Source organism: Dendropsophus ebraccatus, chromosome 3 (genome assembly GCF_027789765.1).
Source record: "Dendropsophus ebraccatus isolate aDenEbr1 chromosome 3, aDenEbr1.pat, whole genome shotgun sequence".
In the NCBI taxonomy this organism is placed as follows: Eukaryota; Metazoa; Chordata; class Amphibia; order Anura; family Hylidae; genus Dendropsophus; species Dendropsophus ebraccatus.
Genome location: NC_091456.1, coordinates 34,870,008 through 34,888,033, shown reverse-complemented (window position 1 = coordinate 34,888,033; position 18,026 = coordinate 34,870,008). Strand labels below are relative to the sequence as shown.

The 18,026-nt window shown below is 41.8% G+C and overlaps 1 protein-coding gene across 1 annotated transcript in view; it reads right to left on the bottom strand.

Annotated features, from left to right (window-relative positions):
- Positions 1-18,026, bottom strand: part of SSH1 (slingshot protein phosphatase 1) — a 36,384-nt gene that overhangs the window by 14,006 nt on the left and 4,352 nt on the right. The window contains exons 2-7 of the mRNA XM_069961400.1: positions 14,207-14,244; positions 4,750-4,853; positions 3,182-3,246; positions 2,420-2,541; positions 1,503-1,571; positions 649-714 (exon numbers count right to left, since the gene is read on the bottom strand). Of these exons, the coding sequence (XP_069817501.1) occupies positions 649-714; positions 1,503-1,571; positions 2,420-2,541; positions 3,182-3,246; positions 4,750-4,853; positions 14,207-14,244 (464 nt within the window). The remainder of the gene's footprint in view (positions 1-648; positions 715-1,502; positions 1,572-2,419; positions 2,542-3,181; positions 3,247-4,749; positions 4,854-14,206; positions 14,245-18,026) is intronic.

Below are 18,026 nucleotides of genomic sequence, written 5' to 3'. Positions count from 1 at the left end.
GATTAACGATCGGAAACTACAGGAAATCGTTCACCAAAATACACCTAACAATAGTAGTTAGTTAGGATTTTAATTGTGATTTTTATCCTTCTTATCCCAGTAAACCATGCGTACATATACTGAAAGATTTGTGAAGATTAAAGGGGTTATCCAGCACTACGAAAACATGGCCACTTTTCCCCTTACTGTTGTCTCCAGTTCAGGTGTGGTTTGCGATTAAGCTCCATTTACTTCAATGGAACTGAGCTTCAAAACCCCACCCAAACTGGAGACAACAGTAGGGGGAAAGTGGCCATGTTTTTGTAGCGCTGGATAACCCCTTTAACATATTTTATGGTCAACTCAAAAGAAGCGATCAACGACACGAGAACAAATTTTCATTAGTCGTTTGATCGTCGTCTGCATACACATGGAAATTGACCTTTTTACACATCCATTGTTGTTACGGAGCAATAAAAAGGACCATGATCTGTGCAAAAAGTACTGCCAAGCCATAATACAGACTGTATTTGTAGCATGGATCCACCCATGTTAATCAATGGGTCTGTGCACATGTAGACTGTTAGCACACACATCCGTAACCCAGTCTGTAGCACAAATATAATACAAAGAGGGATAGAGATAATATCAATATAGTATCACACTTACCACATGGCCTGGACTGACACTGGTTTGAACACATGGGTTCTTCCAGCAGTGTTGACGCTAAATCCCCTAAAAGCAAATATAAAAATAGCAAAATTATGTTTACACAATAGTTAGGTGTGAAGCTATGGAATACCAACTTCTGAACAGTTCATCACTTCAAGGGGTGTTCACTATACTGGAGAAAAAGTCTTAAATCACTAATTTCCTATTTCTGCAGGTTTAAGAGGAATCTGTCTGCTCTATATCATGCTGAGACCTGAAAACATAAGAGATCGCAGATAGGGAGATATAGCAAATGATATCTGTCTCATAGCTCACAGCTGTATACATAATTGTAAAATCATGTTTTACTTCCAAGCTTAAGTGTCATGAAGGTCGTGCTGACTTGCAGCGTACATGTCTACCCCCCCCCCCAGCATGATCAATGTACATGATCAAGTCGTGATGCATGCTGCAGCTCAGCCCAGTCGCTATGATTCTTGTGCTTAGAAGGAAAACATGATTTTATAACTTTGCAAACAGAGACAGGTTTAACTTTTTGATATCTTCAGGTTTATCTAATCATTTTATCATTTTTTTCACTTTGCACAAGAGAATAAAAGTATTTTCTATGCTCTGTAAGCACAGATGTCTATATAAAAGGTAGCATGTGTCTCCTTGCCTTTAACAGTTTGAAATGTAGATAGCAATGACAGATTCACTTTAAAAAAAACTGCGTGAAAGGTCTTTTTTGTTGAACAGGCCTGGTGAGTGTTAAATTCCTACGCATGAACAGATCTAGGAGACCAAGCACATGTTTATAGGAACACACACTTTTTTTAACATCTTCAGCATCTGTATCTGCAGGCACTCACCCATCCCCATCCAAACGTATGGTGGTGTCACTCCACAGGTGCAGGACCATACCAATAGTGCAACTTTTACTAGCAGAAAGAAAAGACAGGAAGATCATCTGTAAACAGGAACTTATTTTTACAAATTCGTGCTAAAAGTGTCTGTCATTTGGAACAACTTGTTATAGAGACATGTTATACCAACTGTTATAGAAAATTTTTGATCAGTTGGGGTCCAGATCTTGTTAGATAGAGATGGGAGAAGCATTCGATCTCTTTGTTGCTTCATGGAGATAAGCTCCACAGACATTCTATGCACATGGTTCCTGCAGCAAGAGATTGCAGCCAGGGAGTGAAGCCCTCATCTGTGCGCTTCTCCCAGCTCTGTCTAACAATCAGTTGGGGACCTAAACACCCTTAGCCATATATATCTCTATGATGGATCCGAAGCTTTTTCAAATGACAGGAACATAATATTATATATATATATATATATTAGTTAAGATTAGTATTTAGTATACCACTAGCCTGGGTTGCATCCACTATTGACCAGAAGCTATCCATACATTAGATAGGTGATAAGTATAGGATCAATGAGGGCACCACTGTCGAGACCACCAAGATCATAGTAACGTGTATTCCCAACCACAATAAGGAGGAATGGGGAATCTATGCCCCTGTTCTAGAGATCAGTGGGTTTCCCATGACTGGGATCACATGGAGTATTCTGTTCAGTATTTAGAATTCATTGGAGAATAAATGTTGGAGATGAGGAAACCTTTTAAATAAAGTATTTTGGATTGACAAACATGAGGATTTTTTTTTTTGTAATTCTTCATTTCTAGGTTTAGTGTCCATCCAAATCGCAGCTGTTTCCTATCTACAGGAAACTTTGCATTTAGAGAGGCAGGTGAAACATATACTATGGCTAAGCTTACCTTTCTTTACTGGTGAAATCTACTCCTAATAGAATATTCTCTTCTGTGTCTTGGCGCCCATTACTGTAGACCACCACCATGTATCGTACACGGTCTGACCAGCTGCTCTCTAGACGGACAGCCTAAACAATAGCAAAAACATACCATTATTGTAGGGGTGTCTTATACATATAACCGAATGGACTAAACAGCATCTGTCACCATCTGTTTATTCAGGCTATATTAAGTGTTACATACCGTTGGCTGTCAGTATGTAACACTTGATATAGCCTGTAAAATGGCACATTTGCTTTAAAGTGTCACTGTTGTTTTATTTATTTTTTATTTTTTGCAGAAATCAATAGTACAGGCGACTTTAAGAAACTTTGTAAATGGGTTTATTAGGCAAATATGTCATTATCTGCATTCAAAAAGACTTTCCCCAGGTCCCTCCCTCCTCTCTCTCATTCATTGCCCATGATCAGGAAATCCCAACTCTTTTACATCAGTCGAGCCCTGTGTAATCTGTGGAGAGGGGAGGGCGGAGATTAGTCGACAGCAGAGAACAAAGTATTACACAGCAGGAGCTGCATGAAAGACTGTTTTCAGAGGTCAGTGCTGACTGTCAGAGGAGATAGCCTGGTGATGTAGGTGTAAATTAACTCTTTGTTGTCCTTTTTTGGTGCCTCATCTCCTTCCACCCCTTCCTTCTCCATAGAAAATCATGAAGACATGATCAGAACATTCACTTTAATCTGCAATCATTTTGGAACAAAGATTTACCAGTTTGATGCGATCTTCAGCGCGAAGGAGATTGATCATAACCTGAAGGTGTTGAGGCAGGTCACCTGGAAAGAAAAGGCCACCACCAAACATAATGACTGCACAATTTAAAGGGGTGCTACGGAGAGTAACAATTTGTATTAAAAATAAATTATACATTGCTTTAATAAAATTATATTACTCTCTCATATAACTATATTAAAATAAATGTATAACTCTTTATTTTTATTGTAAAATAGGTTACACAAGTGTAGAGTGGAAGGCGGCAGGATTGGGAGGGGATTGCTCTGTACCAGTAGCGCTGTCAGCGGGGATAGGCGCAGCTCCTGCAGTTCCTGATATGAATGCTGAAGCATCAAAGAGGCCCATGTCACCAATTACTGCTGCCAGGCAATGTATATTATATAAAGTGTTAAAGGGAACCGGTCACCATGAAATGCTACCTAATCTATCGCCATCATAGTATAGAGCCAGAAAAACTGAGCTGATTGAGATATATACATATATGTAATTTATTGATTAAAATCTCTGAAATTTCCATGCTAAAGAGTCCAGTCCATTGGCACCGCCTACAGGACTCCTTAACACAGCATGATCAAGGATTGCAAATCAACAAGTTACAAGCTACACTGAATCTTTTCCCACAATAACATAATGGCGTGATGGCGACAGAATCCCTTTAAACATTTATTTTAACAGGGTGCCAGGTATGAGACCCACGATGTTCACCTGTATTATAAAATTATCTTTATTAAAGCAAGTAAGGGTCCATTTACACAGAAAGACTATTTGACAGATAAACTGCCAAAGATTTGAAGCCAAAGCCAGAAACAGACTAAACAGAGATCAGGTCATAAAAGAAAGCCTGAGATTTCTCCTCTTTTCAAATCCATTCCTGGCTTTGGCTTCAAATCTTTGGCAGATAATTTGTCAGATATTCTGTGTAAATGGACCCTAAGAAAAGTTACTCTTCCATTCTATAGTACTAATGTTTTTTGGGCCTGGAAAATACAACTAGGATAGATATATACACACACATATATCTCATATATATATATATATATATATATATATATATATGTGTGTGTGTGTGTGTGTGTGTGTGTGTGTGTATATTACACATGATAGGTGAATAAATTCACTTCTTTATTCAGTATAATCCGGAGTGCCGCCTTATCTTCATCCAGTTTTTTATCCAGTAGAGTCGGGGGGTTGACTTTGTTGAGGCTGTGCACCCACCTGAGCTATATGCCGCACAGTGCCATCTACACACAAAATATTTGCGCTATATATATATATAGATAGATAGATATGTATCCTAGAATGGGGGACGACAGATGTTCGTGCCCTTGAACTCCCGTGCCATTAGTTACAGTTCAGACAACGCTGACATCATCTTCCCATGAGGTCAGCTAGCAGTAGTAGGGACGTTGCAGAGGGTTAGGTCCATGAACATCTGTCACCCTGACAAGCATGCATGTGATCTGCCCCAAGGGAGCCAAGTAACACAATTAGCAGCTAAGCCCATATCTATCCAGTATCCCTCTGACCTTACGGCCACCCCATACCAGCATTCTTGTGCAAGTGATGAAGACTCCTTTGTCCTTGGAAGCTATTTCCTTGTTGCAGGAAGAGGGCAGCTCCCTTCACCATTAAAAAACTGTCGCTCAAGCTGAAAATAAAACACATATAAGATTTACATGGCATGCATACAGAAGAACATTGCGTTGTAATAAAAAGTTACCATTTTGTCAGATATGTTCACATTTACAGCACCGCTAAATAGCAATGCACAAAAGGAGTCAAGTAAAGCTGGGTTCACACTACGTTTTTGCAATCTGTTTTTTGTATAAACCGGAAGAAAAACTGATGATAAAAACGGATGCAACTGTATGCATCAGTTTTTCCATTGACTTCCATTATAACAAAAATGGCGTACACAAAAACGTGGTTGACCGGGTCCACTAAAAAAAAAAAAAAAAAAAAAAAAAAATGGAAATCAATGGAAAAACGGATCAAAATGGATGCACACGCATCAGTTTTTTGCAAAAGCACGGATTTCAGAAATGTGGTGTGAGCCCAGCCTAATTTTCCAACATAACTTACAATAAAAACAAGGTTAAAACATGGAAATGTTACAGGTTCCTACTTATTTCTATGATCGGACATGGCATTTTTCAAGCTATAGTAAAGTACTCATACTCAAGTAGCCACAGGCAGCATATACCATTCAGAAATATAAAAATCTCAGAAAAATATTTTAAAAAGGTACCAACGGAGACAATAGAAACCTAATAAATATATAGCCCACCACTACTAAAAGTGCTCCATAACACCAGCCTACAGATATCACCACCTACACCGGATCCAAGCTGGCTTCTGAGAATAGAGCATCGCCCATTTTCAAGTGTGAGACACGTGAGCGAGGAACATAGACATGCATCACTGCCGCAGCCAGGCGAAGGTACTTCCAAGGCTCCCTCTAAGTGCAATGAAAGAGAGGCGTTCTGTGTAGATGTCCTGCGGCCCTGGAGCCATGCTGCATCATTGCCAGACATCCAGCAGCATCGCTGAGCTGCTTCTGCTCTATTACAATCTTCCAATGTGAATCCATTTCCTGACTATCTTCCTCTTGGATGTACATATACACAGGGATGATGACTTCACGTTTCTGTAACTCATTTCAATGCAGTGTTATTAGGTCACTTGTGGGCTGGTGATCTCCATCAGTAACTTTCTCTCTATTCACGGAGCACAAAGAAGATGCTGCATATCATGCTGTCCCTTTTTTCTCTTAGACATTGTACAGATGACCTTAAAAGAGACTCTGTCAGTAAGTTTATGCTGTAGTATCTCAGGGACAAGTGGCATAATCTAGAGGCAGAGAAGCTGACCAGAATGATGTATCACTTACATTGCTTTGTGCAGCTGATTCGGAGATATCCTCCTGAATAACATGGACAATAAGTAGTCCTCTACATTATGTGCATGAGCCCAGTAGTCCTAGATATTCATAAGCAGCAGTAAACTCCGCCCACCAGTTGCTGATTGGCAGTTATCTTTCCACGCTGTGTATAGGCAATTAACTGTCAATCAGCAGCTGGAAGGTAGGGGGAGGGGTGTGGCAAGAATCCTATTCTCCTGCATATTAGGAGAACAGCTGAACAAAATTTTGAAAGTAATACACTGATCTGTTAAGCCTTTATGTCACTAGTTTATGCTGCCCGCATTTAAGGCGACATAAACCTAGTGAGAGATTCCCTTTAAATAAATGATGTAACTGCAAACCAGGGAGGCACCAGTTCAAGCTGTGGACACACCAGCATAGTCCAGTGTAAAATGCAGTGCTACCTATTCAACTAAGCTAAACCCAATGTCAATGTTTGTTCTCATCAGAAAATACTATATAGACGACAGTAAATGGTGTGGAAATTGTAAGGGCTCATTTCTCCATCAGACATGGTAGATCTGCTTGGTGTGCTCCAATCCTTACTTTGGTCCATTATACAAAGAGTCTAGTACAGTCCTGACTCATATTAGACCATCTACAACATCAGTGACAGGTTCCCTTTAATATATTTCTTTGCTCACTAAAGTGTGAATGAGGTAATGCACAAGACAGCTACTTTCAGTGGTAGTTATTGGCATTGTGTGGGAGGTGTTGAAATGTTTATTTTTGGACTATATCAGCTTTTTTCAATAAATATTCCTTAAAGCTTGTACACGTGGAAAAGCAGAGCATTGGTCTAAAACCTTCTGCTGACAGGTGACCGGGCTGCATCAATCTCCTGAGCGGTGAGCGTGTCTTCAAAGCAGAGCCTATTGCAGAAAGCGGGAATGGTACAAGCACATACAGTAAACCTTAAAGGAAATGTGTCAACTAAATTTTCTTTTACAGATTAGAGTCAGATACTAAAAGTATTTTTATACTCTAATCGGTTTCTATTTTCTGGCTTTAATTTTCTTTTTTATTTTACTTTTTGTACATCATTATGGGGGCAGCCATCTTGCCTGGCCTGCTGTTAACAGCGTTTAGTAACATGCTTTACAACAAGACTAATTCACATAGACAACAATAGACAAATGCGGTCCCCTTGAGATGAATGAAAGACTGCTATTGTCTTGTATCGATGCTATTTATTTACTGGTGTGACATGTCGCTGTAATGCTGTACAGATCACTTTACAGCAGCTTCCTCTTATCACCACTCAACAAGAACCCAGTGGTGAGAAGAAAAAGATATCAGGATTATTTTAAAATATTGATAGAAAAATGGAAAATTAGAAAAAAATTTCACCAAAAATTGTGAAATATTATTTAAACAAGTCAATTTCTGATTACACATTCCCTTTAAAGGCTGCGTTCACACGTAACGAGACCCGCCGCAGATCCCTGCCCTGTACACCCTATGGGTAGTCAAACTCGCAGCAGGATGCACATCCCGCTGCGAGTATGTCTGCAGCCCGCCCCGTTAACCCCCCCGCCACCGGATTGTATACTTTACCTGGTCCCCGCTCCGGCACTCCCAGTGTCTTCACGTCCCGCTCAGCCGCAGGGCAGCTCACTGATTGGCCGAGTGGGATGTGCCCGGAACCCCCGAAGCAAACTGCGCAAATAATGCAACTGGTGTAACCTGCCCACAGTAGCCAATCATAGCTCAGTTTATATTTTCCTAGAGCAGAAAACTGAGCTACGATTGGCTGCTAGGGGCAGTTTACACAAGTATCTGGGCCTAAGGGTCCTTTTACACAGCCCGATATGGCGCTGTGCTTGTTTGTAGTTTCAGGTTTACACAGGGAGATTATGGCCAATGGCGATAAAATTTTACCGCCCGCGCAAAAGAAGCAATCAGCCAACGAGAGGGCGTTTTCCAGCACCTCGGCTGATTGCTGACACTTTAATGGTGGTTTTACACAGAGCGATAATTCGCCCGATCGCACGATTAACGATTTTGAATGAACGATTTTTTTTAATAACGATCAGCGTTTAGACGGAACGATACATCGTACGGAAAAATCGTTTTGCGATCGCTTAAGCCTATCTCATACATAGGTGAAATCGTTGAAAGACTGTTTACATGGAACAATCTGCGAATTTTTTGCTAACGATCAAGGACGATTTGAGAAGTTGTTGAAAGATCAAAATGAACGATTTCTCGCTCGTAGTTTGATCGTTCGCTGCGTTTACACGTACGATTATCGTTCGAATTCGATCGTTATCTTGCATATTCGAACGATAAATCGTTCCGTGTAAAACCACCATTACACAGGCCAATTATAAGCCGATAGCAACACTAATTGCCGATTTACTTCTATTTAAAAGTCTCCAGTCTTCCAGAACTTATCAGCTCCTGTATGTCCTGCAGGAAGTGGTGGACTCAAAAAAATTGCAGGAGTACCCCTTTAAGTTTTTAAAGGGTTTAGAGACAAAGGGAGGCTAGAGATTAGAGGCTGCACAGGACAGGTCTAGCAATCTTGTTTTATGAATGGGGTTATGCTGGAATGGTTGCAGTATGGGGTAATAGGATCACTAGTACAGAGAGTATGAGAGGAGTCTAAAGGATTCTCTTCCTCTATAACTGGTTCAAAAGTGGAGAGGGCTAAAGAGGAAATGTTGGGGGTGGGGGGATGGGATCTATAATGGCAGGGGACTGGCTGATTTTTTTTTTAGAATAAATATGGTGAGCAGGTCTTCCGCATAGCTCGGTCCTGGGTGTATGTACTTTAGGTCTAAGGATTCTGACTAACAATCGTAAACCATGATGGTAAAGAGACTCTACCTATAATGGAAGTGTTCCTACATGTGATGTGGAAGCTCTGCCTTCAGCCATGAATTCTGTGAATAAACCTCACAGCTCTCACAAGAGGCCAGGCAGAATCCCAGGTCATGTCTCCTGAGGAGCACCACTTGGTAGTGCGTCTACTCAGCAATGGATGGCATGTACCTACAGTACAAAGATGGAGTTTGGTATATCAGATCCGTCTTAAAAACCCATGTACATGTAAGAGTTAATAGGAATAAACTTATATTTAGTCTTGGGTGACGCTGACGCTCCCAGCGTGTCACATTTGATGATATGAGTCAGCACATTAGACTAACAAAAGTCTCACACAATCCTCTCTTCTAGTAACAAGAAATGCGGTTCATTGTCCGGCCGACTCTGACTCAGCCTCACCAAGTGACCTTCTGAGGAAGAAATACAAAGAGGAGGCCGACTGCCGAAAAAAGGGCCCTGCTGTGCGGCAAAAAGCGGAAAAAACTTACTAGTAGCATGAATGTTTTATTGGCATGCCACATTTATTGTACAGCCTGGTTCCCGCCTTATTGCCATTGTAAAATCCAGGCTATAATGCTGAGCTGTACACTCGTGCGGCTACTGGGTCCTCTGATGTCATCTGCATTAGCTTAACATTACAGGGGTATAACCAACTGGGACAACTAGGGCATATATACAGGAGAGCGGTATACAGCATTAGGCTAAGGTCACACGTAATATGAGACCGGCCGTTCCATAACCGTCTCAGAAAAGATCATCCAGGCGGGATGATGTTTAGCGCCGCTGAGTTCCGATGCGGGTGCATGCATGCGCGCCAGCATCAGAACTCCACACAGCACACAATGGAGCGTGCAGCGGGAGCCGCTCGCTCCATTGTGTGAACTAACAGGGTTTTCTGCGGCCGCTTTTCACTGAATAGCGGCAGCAGAAAACAGATTCCCTCAGCCTACAGCACTACGCAAGTACTGCAGAAATCACGGCCGTTGTAACAACGGCCATGATTTCTTCGGAACTTACATAGTGTGAACATAGCCTTAGGGGTAACAATGTCCCTGCAGCTCTCGCTAAATGATTATTGGGCCGTGTAATAGGCCCGGTAAACAAGCGCTGATCTAGCACATCAGCGCTCGTTTCCATTATTGATCGGGCCCCCAAAGACCCCCAAGGCAAAGACAATAGGTGATGTTCACAGCTCAGCCACCCCCTCCCTATTCAAAGGTCCCAAAGCACCCAGACACCTTCCCAGTCATGGTAAAGGGGTTATCCAGTGTTAGGAATACATGGGCACTTTCTTCCAGAGACAGCACTGCTCGTCTTCAGTTTGGGTGCAGGTTTTGCAACACAGTTCCACTGAAGTGAATGGAGCTTAATTGCAAACTACACTTGAACTATAGACAGGAGTCGTTCTGTCTCGGGAAGAAAGTGGCCGTGTTTTTCTAACGCTGAATAACCCCTTTAATGGGTCAGCTACCTTCCATTGTTGACCATGCCGATGGAGCTTGTTGTAAAATGTCTCTCTAAATGCAGTAAAAACAGCTCAAGCAAAACTGGAGGGAAAATGGGAGATACAGGTTGCTGCCAGAAACCTCTGGTGGCAGCTTATGCCCCTCAGCAGGAAGGGATTAAAGGGAGAATCTGCATTTTTATTTTTATTTTTTTTTTAAATCGACGGGTACCAGAAAATTATATAGATATGTAAATGACTTCTATTTAAAAAATCTCAAACCTTCCAGTACTTGTCAGCTGCTGTATGTCCTGCAGGAAGTGGTGTATTCTTTCCAGTCGGACACATTGCTCTCTGCTGCCATCTCTGTCCATGACAGGAACTGTCCAGAGCGGTAGCAAATTTTTTCTAGCCTCAGAGAATTTCCCATAAGTTAGCTAACCCATAATCCCTGGGAAAACATTTCTGCTCCAGACATCTTTATCTATCTTTCAAGTGCGGAGACGATGGAGCCATTACCCATTAACTATCACATTATGGGGACTTTATGACTTTTTTTATGACCTTTCATTGGCTCCCTCTGCTCCACGCTCCTCAGGAGAGCAGTACGGACAGTAAATGAGTGGGTCTTAGCTGGTACATACTGCTGAAGGCCGTCATTCTGCACGGGATGAATAGAGTGTTAGTGTCATTTACTATTGTACTGGCCAAGTTTTAGCAGGATGAACGCCATGACCAGGAAATGATTCACAGTTTTGCTGCATTTCCATTACTAGAGGTATATTAACCCCTCAGTGTAGGGAATGGGATGCAGTGCTGAAATACAGAGGCAAACATATACTTTTACATTTTATTTCTAAAAATTTTACTAGCAAATATTGTGACAGAGACAGAAGGAGGTCGAGCTCTGACGTTCACCCATTGTAAATGGCCTGATCCCTCCTATCTTTATTGTGTCACCTATCACTGTAAGCATGTCTGTGAGGTTGAAGTGCTTAAAGGGAATCTGTCAGCTGTAATTCATGTTCCAAACTGCTGACACTGTTAGATATCAGTTAGGACAAGGTGACACATGGTACCTTTCATATATCCAGCTGTACTTCCAGGATGTAGAAAAAATATTTTATTCTCTGGTACAGATAAGGTTAACTTTTGTTGTGACTGACTTTATGAAGCCAGACACTCCCCAGGATAGGATGGTTCCTAATTAAGAGTTAGCAGCTGCAGTTCTGCTTATGCTGGGTTTACACGGAGCGATTATCGGGCGAATTTTCGCGATAGTGATCGAATTCGAACGATAATCGTACGTGTAAACGCGGCGAACGATCGAAAAATCGTTCATTTTGATCTTTTAACAGGTTCTTAAATCGTCGTTCGCAAAAAAATTCGCCGATCGTTCCGTGTAAACAGTCGTTCACTGATTTTCCCTATGTGTGAGATAGGCTTAAGCGATCGCAAAACGAATTTTCTGTACGATATATCGTACCGTCTAAACGCTGATCGTCATAAAAAAAAAATTGTTACTTCAAAATCGTTAATCGTACGATCGGGCGAATTATCGCTCCGTGTAAACCCAGCATTACAACTTAAAATCACAGACAACTGATGTACGTATCAGTAACATAAGTTTGGGAAGCACCCCCTTTATTGATTTGTGTTATGCTGCATTTACACGTTACGTTTATTGTTCGAATTTTCGCAATAACTATTGCATTTGAGTGATAATTGGCTCGTGTAAATACAGCGAACTATCAAGCGAGGAGCGAGAAATCGTTTATTCTGATCTTTCAACATGTTCTCAAATCGTTGTTGGTCGTTCGCTAAAAATTCGCAGATCGCTTAGTGTACAGTCTTTCACCGTTTCACCCTATGAGTGAGATAGGCTTAAGCAATCTTAATACGATAGCAATAACGATTTTTCTAACAAATGGTCTTTTTTTTTTAACCAATTAATGATTTAGGGTGCCTTCACACCTACCGGATCCGCAGTGGGTCTCACTTCTGCTGATTCGGTACCATTCACCCCTATGATAGCACATACTCGCAGCAGGATTGACATCCCGCTGTGAATATGTGCTTTAAGCCCCCGCTAACCCACCGCCGAGAGCATACATAAACTGCTCAGCGGCATGGTCTTTCTGTCACACTCTGATCACGTTCTGATCACCTTTTAATTCAGAGAGCTGTATATATATAGGTGTAGTCCCACAGATCAAGGTGGGAGCAGGTAAAATCACATCACCTGGCCTTATCAGGTACAAGGAGTCAAAGGTGGAGTTAGGAGGTGTTACAGCTTGCAGCACTTTTACAGCTTGCAGCACTTCAGGAGTTCAGGAAGGCCTCTTTGACTCTTATTACTATATAATAAAAGCATTTATCCACATTCTGGAATCAGAGACAGATATATGAAAGATACTGTGTGTCTCCCTGATCTAACAGCTATATAACAGTGTAAGCCATTTGGAATGTAAATTGCAAATGACAAATTCCCTTTAAAAGTAATCTGTACAGAACAGGAAGTATTATTATTAGGCTTAGTGGCCAGACTGAAAACTGCAAGATTTCTGGATTATTATAGAAATTAAAATTAGAAAAATCACCAACAATTAATTAAAAAAAGATACTTAAAGAGTACATGTCATCGGTTATTCTCTGCAGTGGGTGTCATGGCTGAGACACGCTGTGGTCAGGAGATATAGCCGGGGAGAAAGCACGGCAGCAGCGCCATCCACTACCCGGTCAGTGACAATGTAGCCTCATACACTTACAGAATTAGGCGATCAGGAGATATAACCGGGGAGTGACCCTATTACACGGGGCGACTATGACAAGCAAACGAGCGCTGTCAGTGCCACCGCCACCTCTATTACACGTGGCAGCAGATCAATGCTGTATGTTGAAAGAAACGACTGCAATGATCAACCGACATTGTTCATGTCAGCTGATCATTGCCTTCTATTACACGGAACAATTATCGGCCGATAATCGTTCCATGTAATAGGGCCTTAAGGGTCTGACTGCTGGGATGCTGCTGCTTTACACCCTGGTACATAAACTGCTATGGGAGTTTCAGAAGTAACCAATGGTGTTCTCTCATGTGAAACAGCAGCAGTTTATTCACTATACAAACTCCACCTTAGCCCTGTCAGTTGGGGGAAACATAAGGTATGACCCACTACAGCCAGGAACTGACTTCAGCAACCACCTTTGTTCCCAGCAGAAAGTACAGTTATTAAAGGATCCCGGAAATGTCAAAAAGAGCAGAGGCGAGTATCAACAGCTTTTATTATTTTTTAGAATTCTGAGCCATTAAATAATAAATTACAAAAATGTAAATGACCATGCAAAGGAACCAAGGAGAAGGAGTCAGTAATTATTTATATATATATATATATATATATATATATATATATATATATATATATATATATATATATATATAAAAATTTTGGGATGTTGATAGACTCTGATTTATCCATTTGGTGGTAACATCTAAAGCTTTCTTGTTCACTTGCAGCTGTGACTTAACTTACTGTTGCCACCTAGTGGGCATAGTTAAAACTGCATCACCAAGCAGGCCACTCTCTGCAGACAAATCCAAGGGACAGGGCAGTCCTGAAATATTGTGCAGGCACCTAACCTGGATTTTTGTCTACCTATGTTTTTCTTGCCTGGCTGCTGGAGTGGTTTCGCTGGCTCTAAAACATGAATGGCCTCTCTGCATTAGATGAACATGGATTAATTACTATAACACTACAAGTTCCCTTCATGTTAAGGCCCACAGTCCGGCCCAAGCATCACTCACCTCAGGTTTGTCTTGCGCTCTTCATCATTGCCGAACTCCTGTAGGAAACATAGTGACAGGTCAGATAATGCACAGTCTACATCTTAAACTTATTAAGTCTGAATATTTTTTTGTATTTTATTCTTTACATATATAAATAAAGGATTTACTACCGCATTGGTCAACAGCCCAAAGATGCTATTTCTTCTTCTATTACAGATAGATGTGTCCCCAGCACACAGCTCTTATGGCAGACAGCACATACAGCTATGTTATTGCGTGCTTACATCTTCCTGTACTTCAAGAGCGTCCATTCACACCTACCATCTTTGCTGCAGATTTGATGCTGTGTGTGATCAGTTATAATAATGTAAACAGCATCAACACAGTAGGTGTAAATGGACCCTTAGGGTGTGTTCACAGGTAGCAGATTTTATGCTGACATTACAACAATCGTTCCATACTTCTGAGTAGGGTATATAGGCCCAAGCACATGAAAAGCTGACAGAGCTCTCCCTCCCTGACAGGAAAACTGAGCCTTATACTAAAGTGGTGGTGTCATGAAGCAAAGTAGATATAACAGATATGTACTACATACATGTATGTACAGGAGAACAAATGATCTGTGTATAGTAAAGTAACTTACATCCCTGTACTGTTTTTCTTCCCCATGTGTCAGACCACTTCCTGGTTTCCTCTCTAAACTGTGACTACTGTATCCACATAGAGCATCCGTGCCCTAGGCCTTCAGTGCCTCTCTTCCCACTTTTCTTCTTTTTCAGCATGCCCTTGGGCTGCATGAATGCGCTGCAGACCTAGGGCATGGATGCTCTAAGCCTGGGATGGGGAACCTTCGGGCCCTCCAGCTGTTGCAAAACTACAATTCCCATTATGCCAAAGGCTGTCCAGACATGATGGGAGTTGTAGTTTTGTAATAGCTGGAGAGCCAAAGGTTCCCCATCCCTGCTCTAGGCCATGCCTCATTGACACCCTGCCGCGCCTCCAAATACGTTTTTACCCTGAATGCTGGCAGACAGACAGACCCTGGGACCGAACATGCCTTGATGAGGTCATCAACACCGTACTGCCAGTTTGAGGGGGCATATCCAGTTGGTACAGGTTCGCTTTAATCTTAAAGGAGAAGTCCATTTAAAATTTTTATTAAAGTGTTATATTGTCCCCCAAAAGTTATACAAATCACCAGTATACACTTATTATGGGAAATGCTTATAAAGTGCTTTTTGCCCTGCACTTACTACTGCATCAAGGCTTCACTTCCTGGATAACATGGTGATGTCACTTCCTGGATAACATGGTGATGTCACTTCCTGGATAAACATGGTGATGTGACTACCTGGATAAAATGGTGATGTCACGACTCGACTCATAGAGCTGTGCAGGCTGTGGCTGCTGGAGAGGATGATGGCAGGGGGACACTGAGGGACACTGAGCATCACTCTGCCATCATCCTCTCCAGCAGCCACAGCCCGCACAGCTATGGGAGTCGTGACATCACCATGTTATCCAGAAAGTGAAGCCTTGATGCAGTAGTAAGTCCAGGGAAAAAGCACTTTATAAGCATTTCCTGTAATAAGTGTATATTGGGGATTTGTATAACTTTTGGGGGATTTCAGGACTTCTTTAACTAACAGAAAAACATGGTCAACAACGTCTCCGTGTACATTAAGATTTTAAAAAAAGAATCTGATCCATTTCCATCAGTTTCTTTTTAAATGTAAGTCAATGGATGCTACAGGATACCGGACTCTGGCGATTGGTGGGGTCCTAACCTACTTCACTTAAAGGATGTGGAGAGGCGGCTGTTCTACAGTTCCCTCTTCCTTGATGTAACAGAACATTTAAGCTTCGCCTCTTACAATCCGGTGACATCTATGGTTAGGAATGAAGTTTTGTACACAAGGCTGGAGACACATTGGAGCTCATCACAACCCAAGCCCTGCCTGTGTACACGTAACGTATCATCGCCAAGGGCAGAAAACACCTAAACCCAGAACATGCAGTCACAAGACAATCTCTGAGGATGGAACATAAGCTCATGTGTAACCTCAGTCCACATTTCCTCCTGAACTAAGCTTCCTGCCATCTGGATATTCTGCACAGTAAATCCACCTTCTTACTGGTTTACCACGAATACGGTATTTCCACCGTGCACTGATGCCAAGCTGTTTGTATAACATGGAGTAAACATGGTAATCCACGGTAAGAGAAATGATAGCATTAGGATACATGAGAAGGACAGGACACTCTCACAACTACAGCCTAGGAGAGGGAACAGGGATACATAGAAAGAGTCACCAAAACTGGAAATACACCCCCCAAAGACGTACCCCCCTAAAATAAGCAAAAAGTTCTGTAATTATCCGACTCCAGATGCCCATACTTACAGCATTGCTAGTTTGGGTTCTGTCCACTGAATCACTGATGTCTATGGAGGCACTGGGGCAGAATTATAAGTCTCACCTAAAGATCAATGTAAATTTAGACCGGACAGTCTACGAATGCGACAGTATGATAAATAGGACGCATCTTTAGACACGGTTGTCTGACTTTATAACATCTATTAGTTGGCTTAGCTTGCGCCAATATTTTGTGATTTTGTTTTCCTTTCAAATCAACTGGTTTCAGAAAGTTAAATAGATTTGTAATTTACTTAAAAATCTTTCAGTACCTATGAGTTGCTGTATGTCCTGCAGGAAGTGGTGTTTTCTTTCCAGTCTGACACAGTGCTCTCTGCCGCCACCTCTGTCGGTGGCAGGAACTGTCCAGAGAATGAAAGGTTTTCTATATTGATTTGCTGCTGCTCTGGACAGTTCCTTTTACAGACAGAGGTGGCAGCAGAGAGCACTGTGTCAGACTGGAAAGAATACACCACTTCTTGCAGGGCATAAAGCAGCTGATAAGTACTGGAAAGCTTGATATTTTTAAATAGAAGTAAATTACAAATCTATATAAAACTTTCTGATACCAGCTGATTGGAAAGTAAACATCTTTCTCTGGATAACCTCTTTAACCTCTAGACGACCTAGGACGTACCGGTACGTCCTGGAAGTCTGTCCCTAGACGACCCTGGACGTACCGGTACGTCCTGAGCTATGAAGCGCCATAGCAGGTGGGGGTCGGCTGCAATCAGCAGCCGGCACCTCACCTTTAATGACACGCTGCAGCGTGACATTAACTCCTTAAATGCCGCTGCATTTAAGTGTAAGTGACAGGGGGAGTCCCCTGTCACTTACCGATCGGGACCCCCGCAGTGTTACTGCGAGGGTCCCGATCGATAAAACGGACCGCCGGAGGTCTCTCACCTGCCTCCGTGCGGTCCGATCGGCACTCTGGTCACTGAGCCTGCACAGGCAGGCTCAATCAGCAGAGCGCCGATAACACTGATCAATGCTCTGCCTATGGCATAACAATGATCAGTGTACTAAATGAAACTGATGTATGTACAAGTACACGAAAAGAGGGAAAAAAAGTGCGCGGATTACCGATTTTATGTTACATTATAAATATAAAAAAATTAATAAAAAGTGATCAAAACGTCCGATCTTCACAAATATGGTATTAATAAAAACTAGAGATCATGGCGGAAAAATGACACCCCATACAGCCCTGAAGGTGAAAAAATAAAACTGTTATAAGCGTCACAATAGGCCCATTTTATTAATATTTAATTGCCAAAATAAAAGGATTTCATTAAAAAAAAAAAATTGTAACATTAGAGAATCTGTGTAACCTGCATGTGGTTGTGTTCGGACTGACCTTTAGAATAATGGTATCATGTCGCTGTTACCATATAGTGCATTACGTAGACACAGGAACCCCC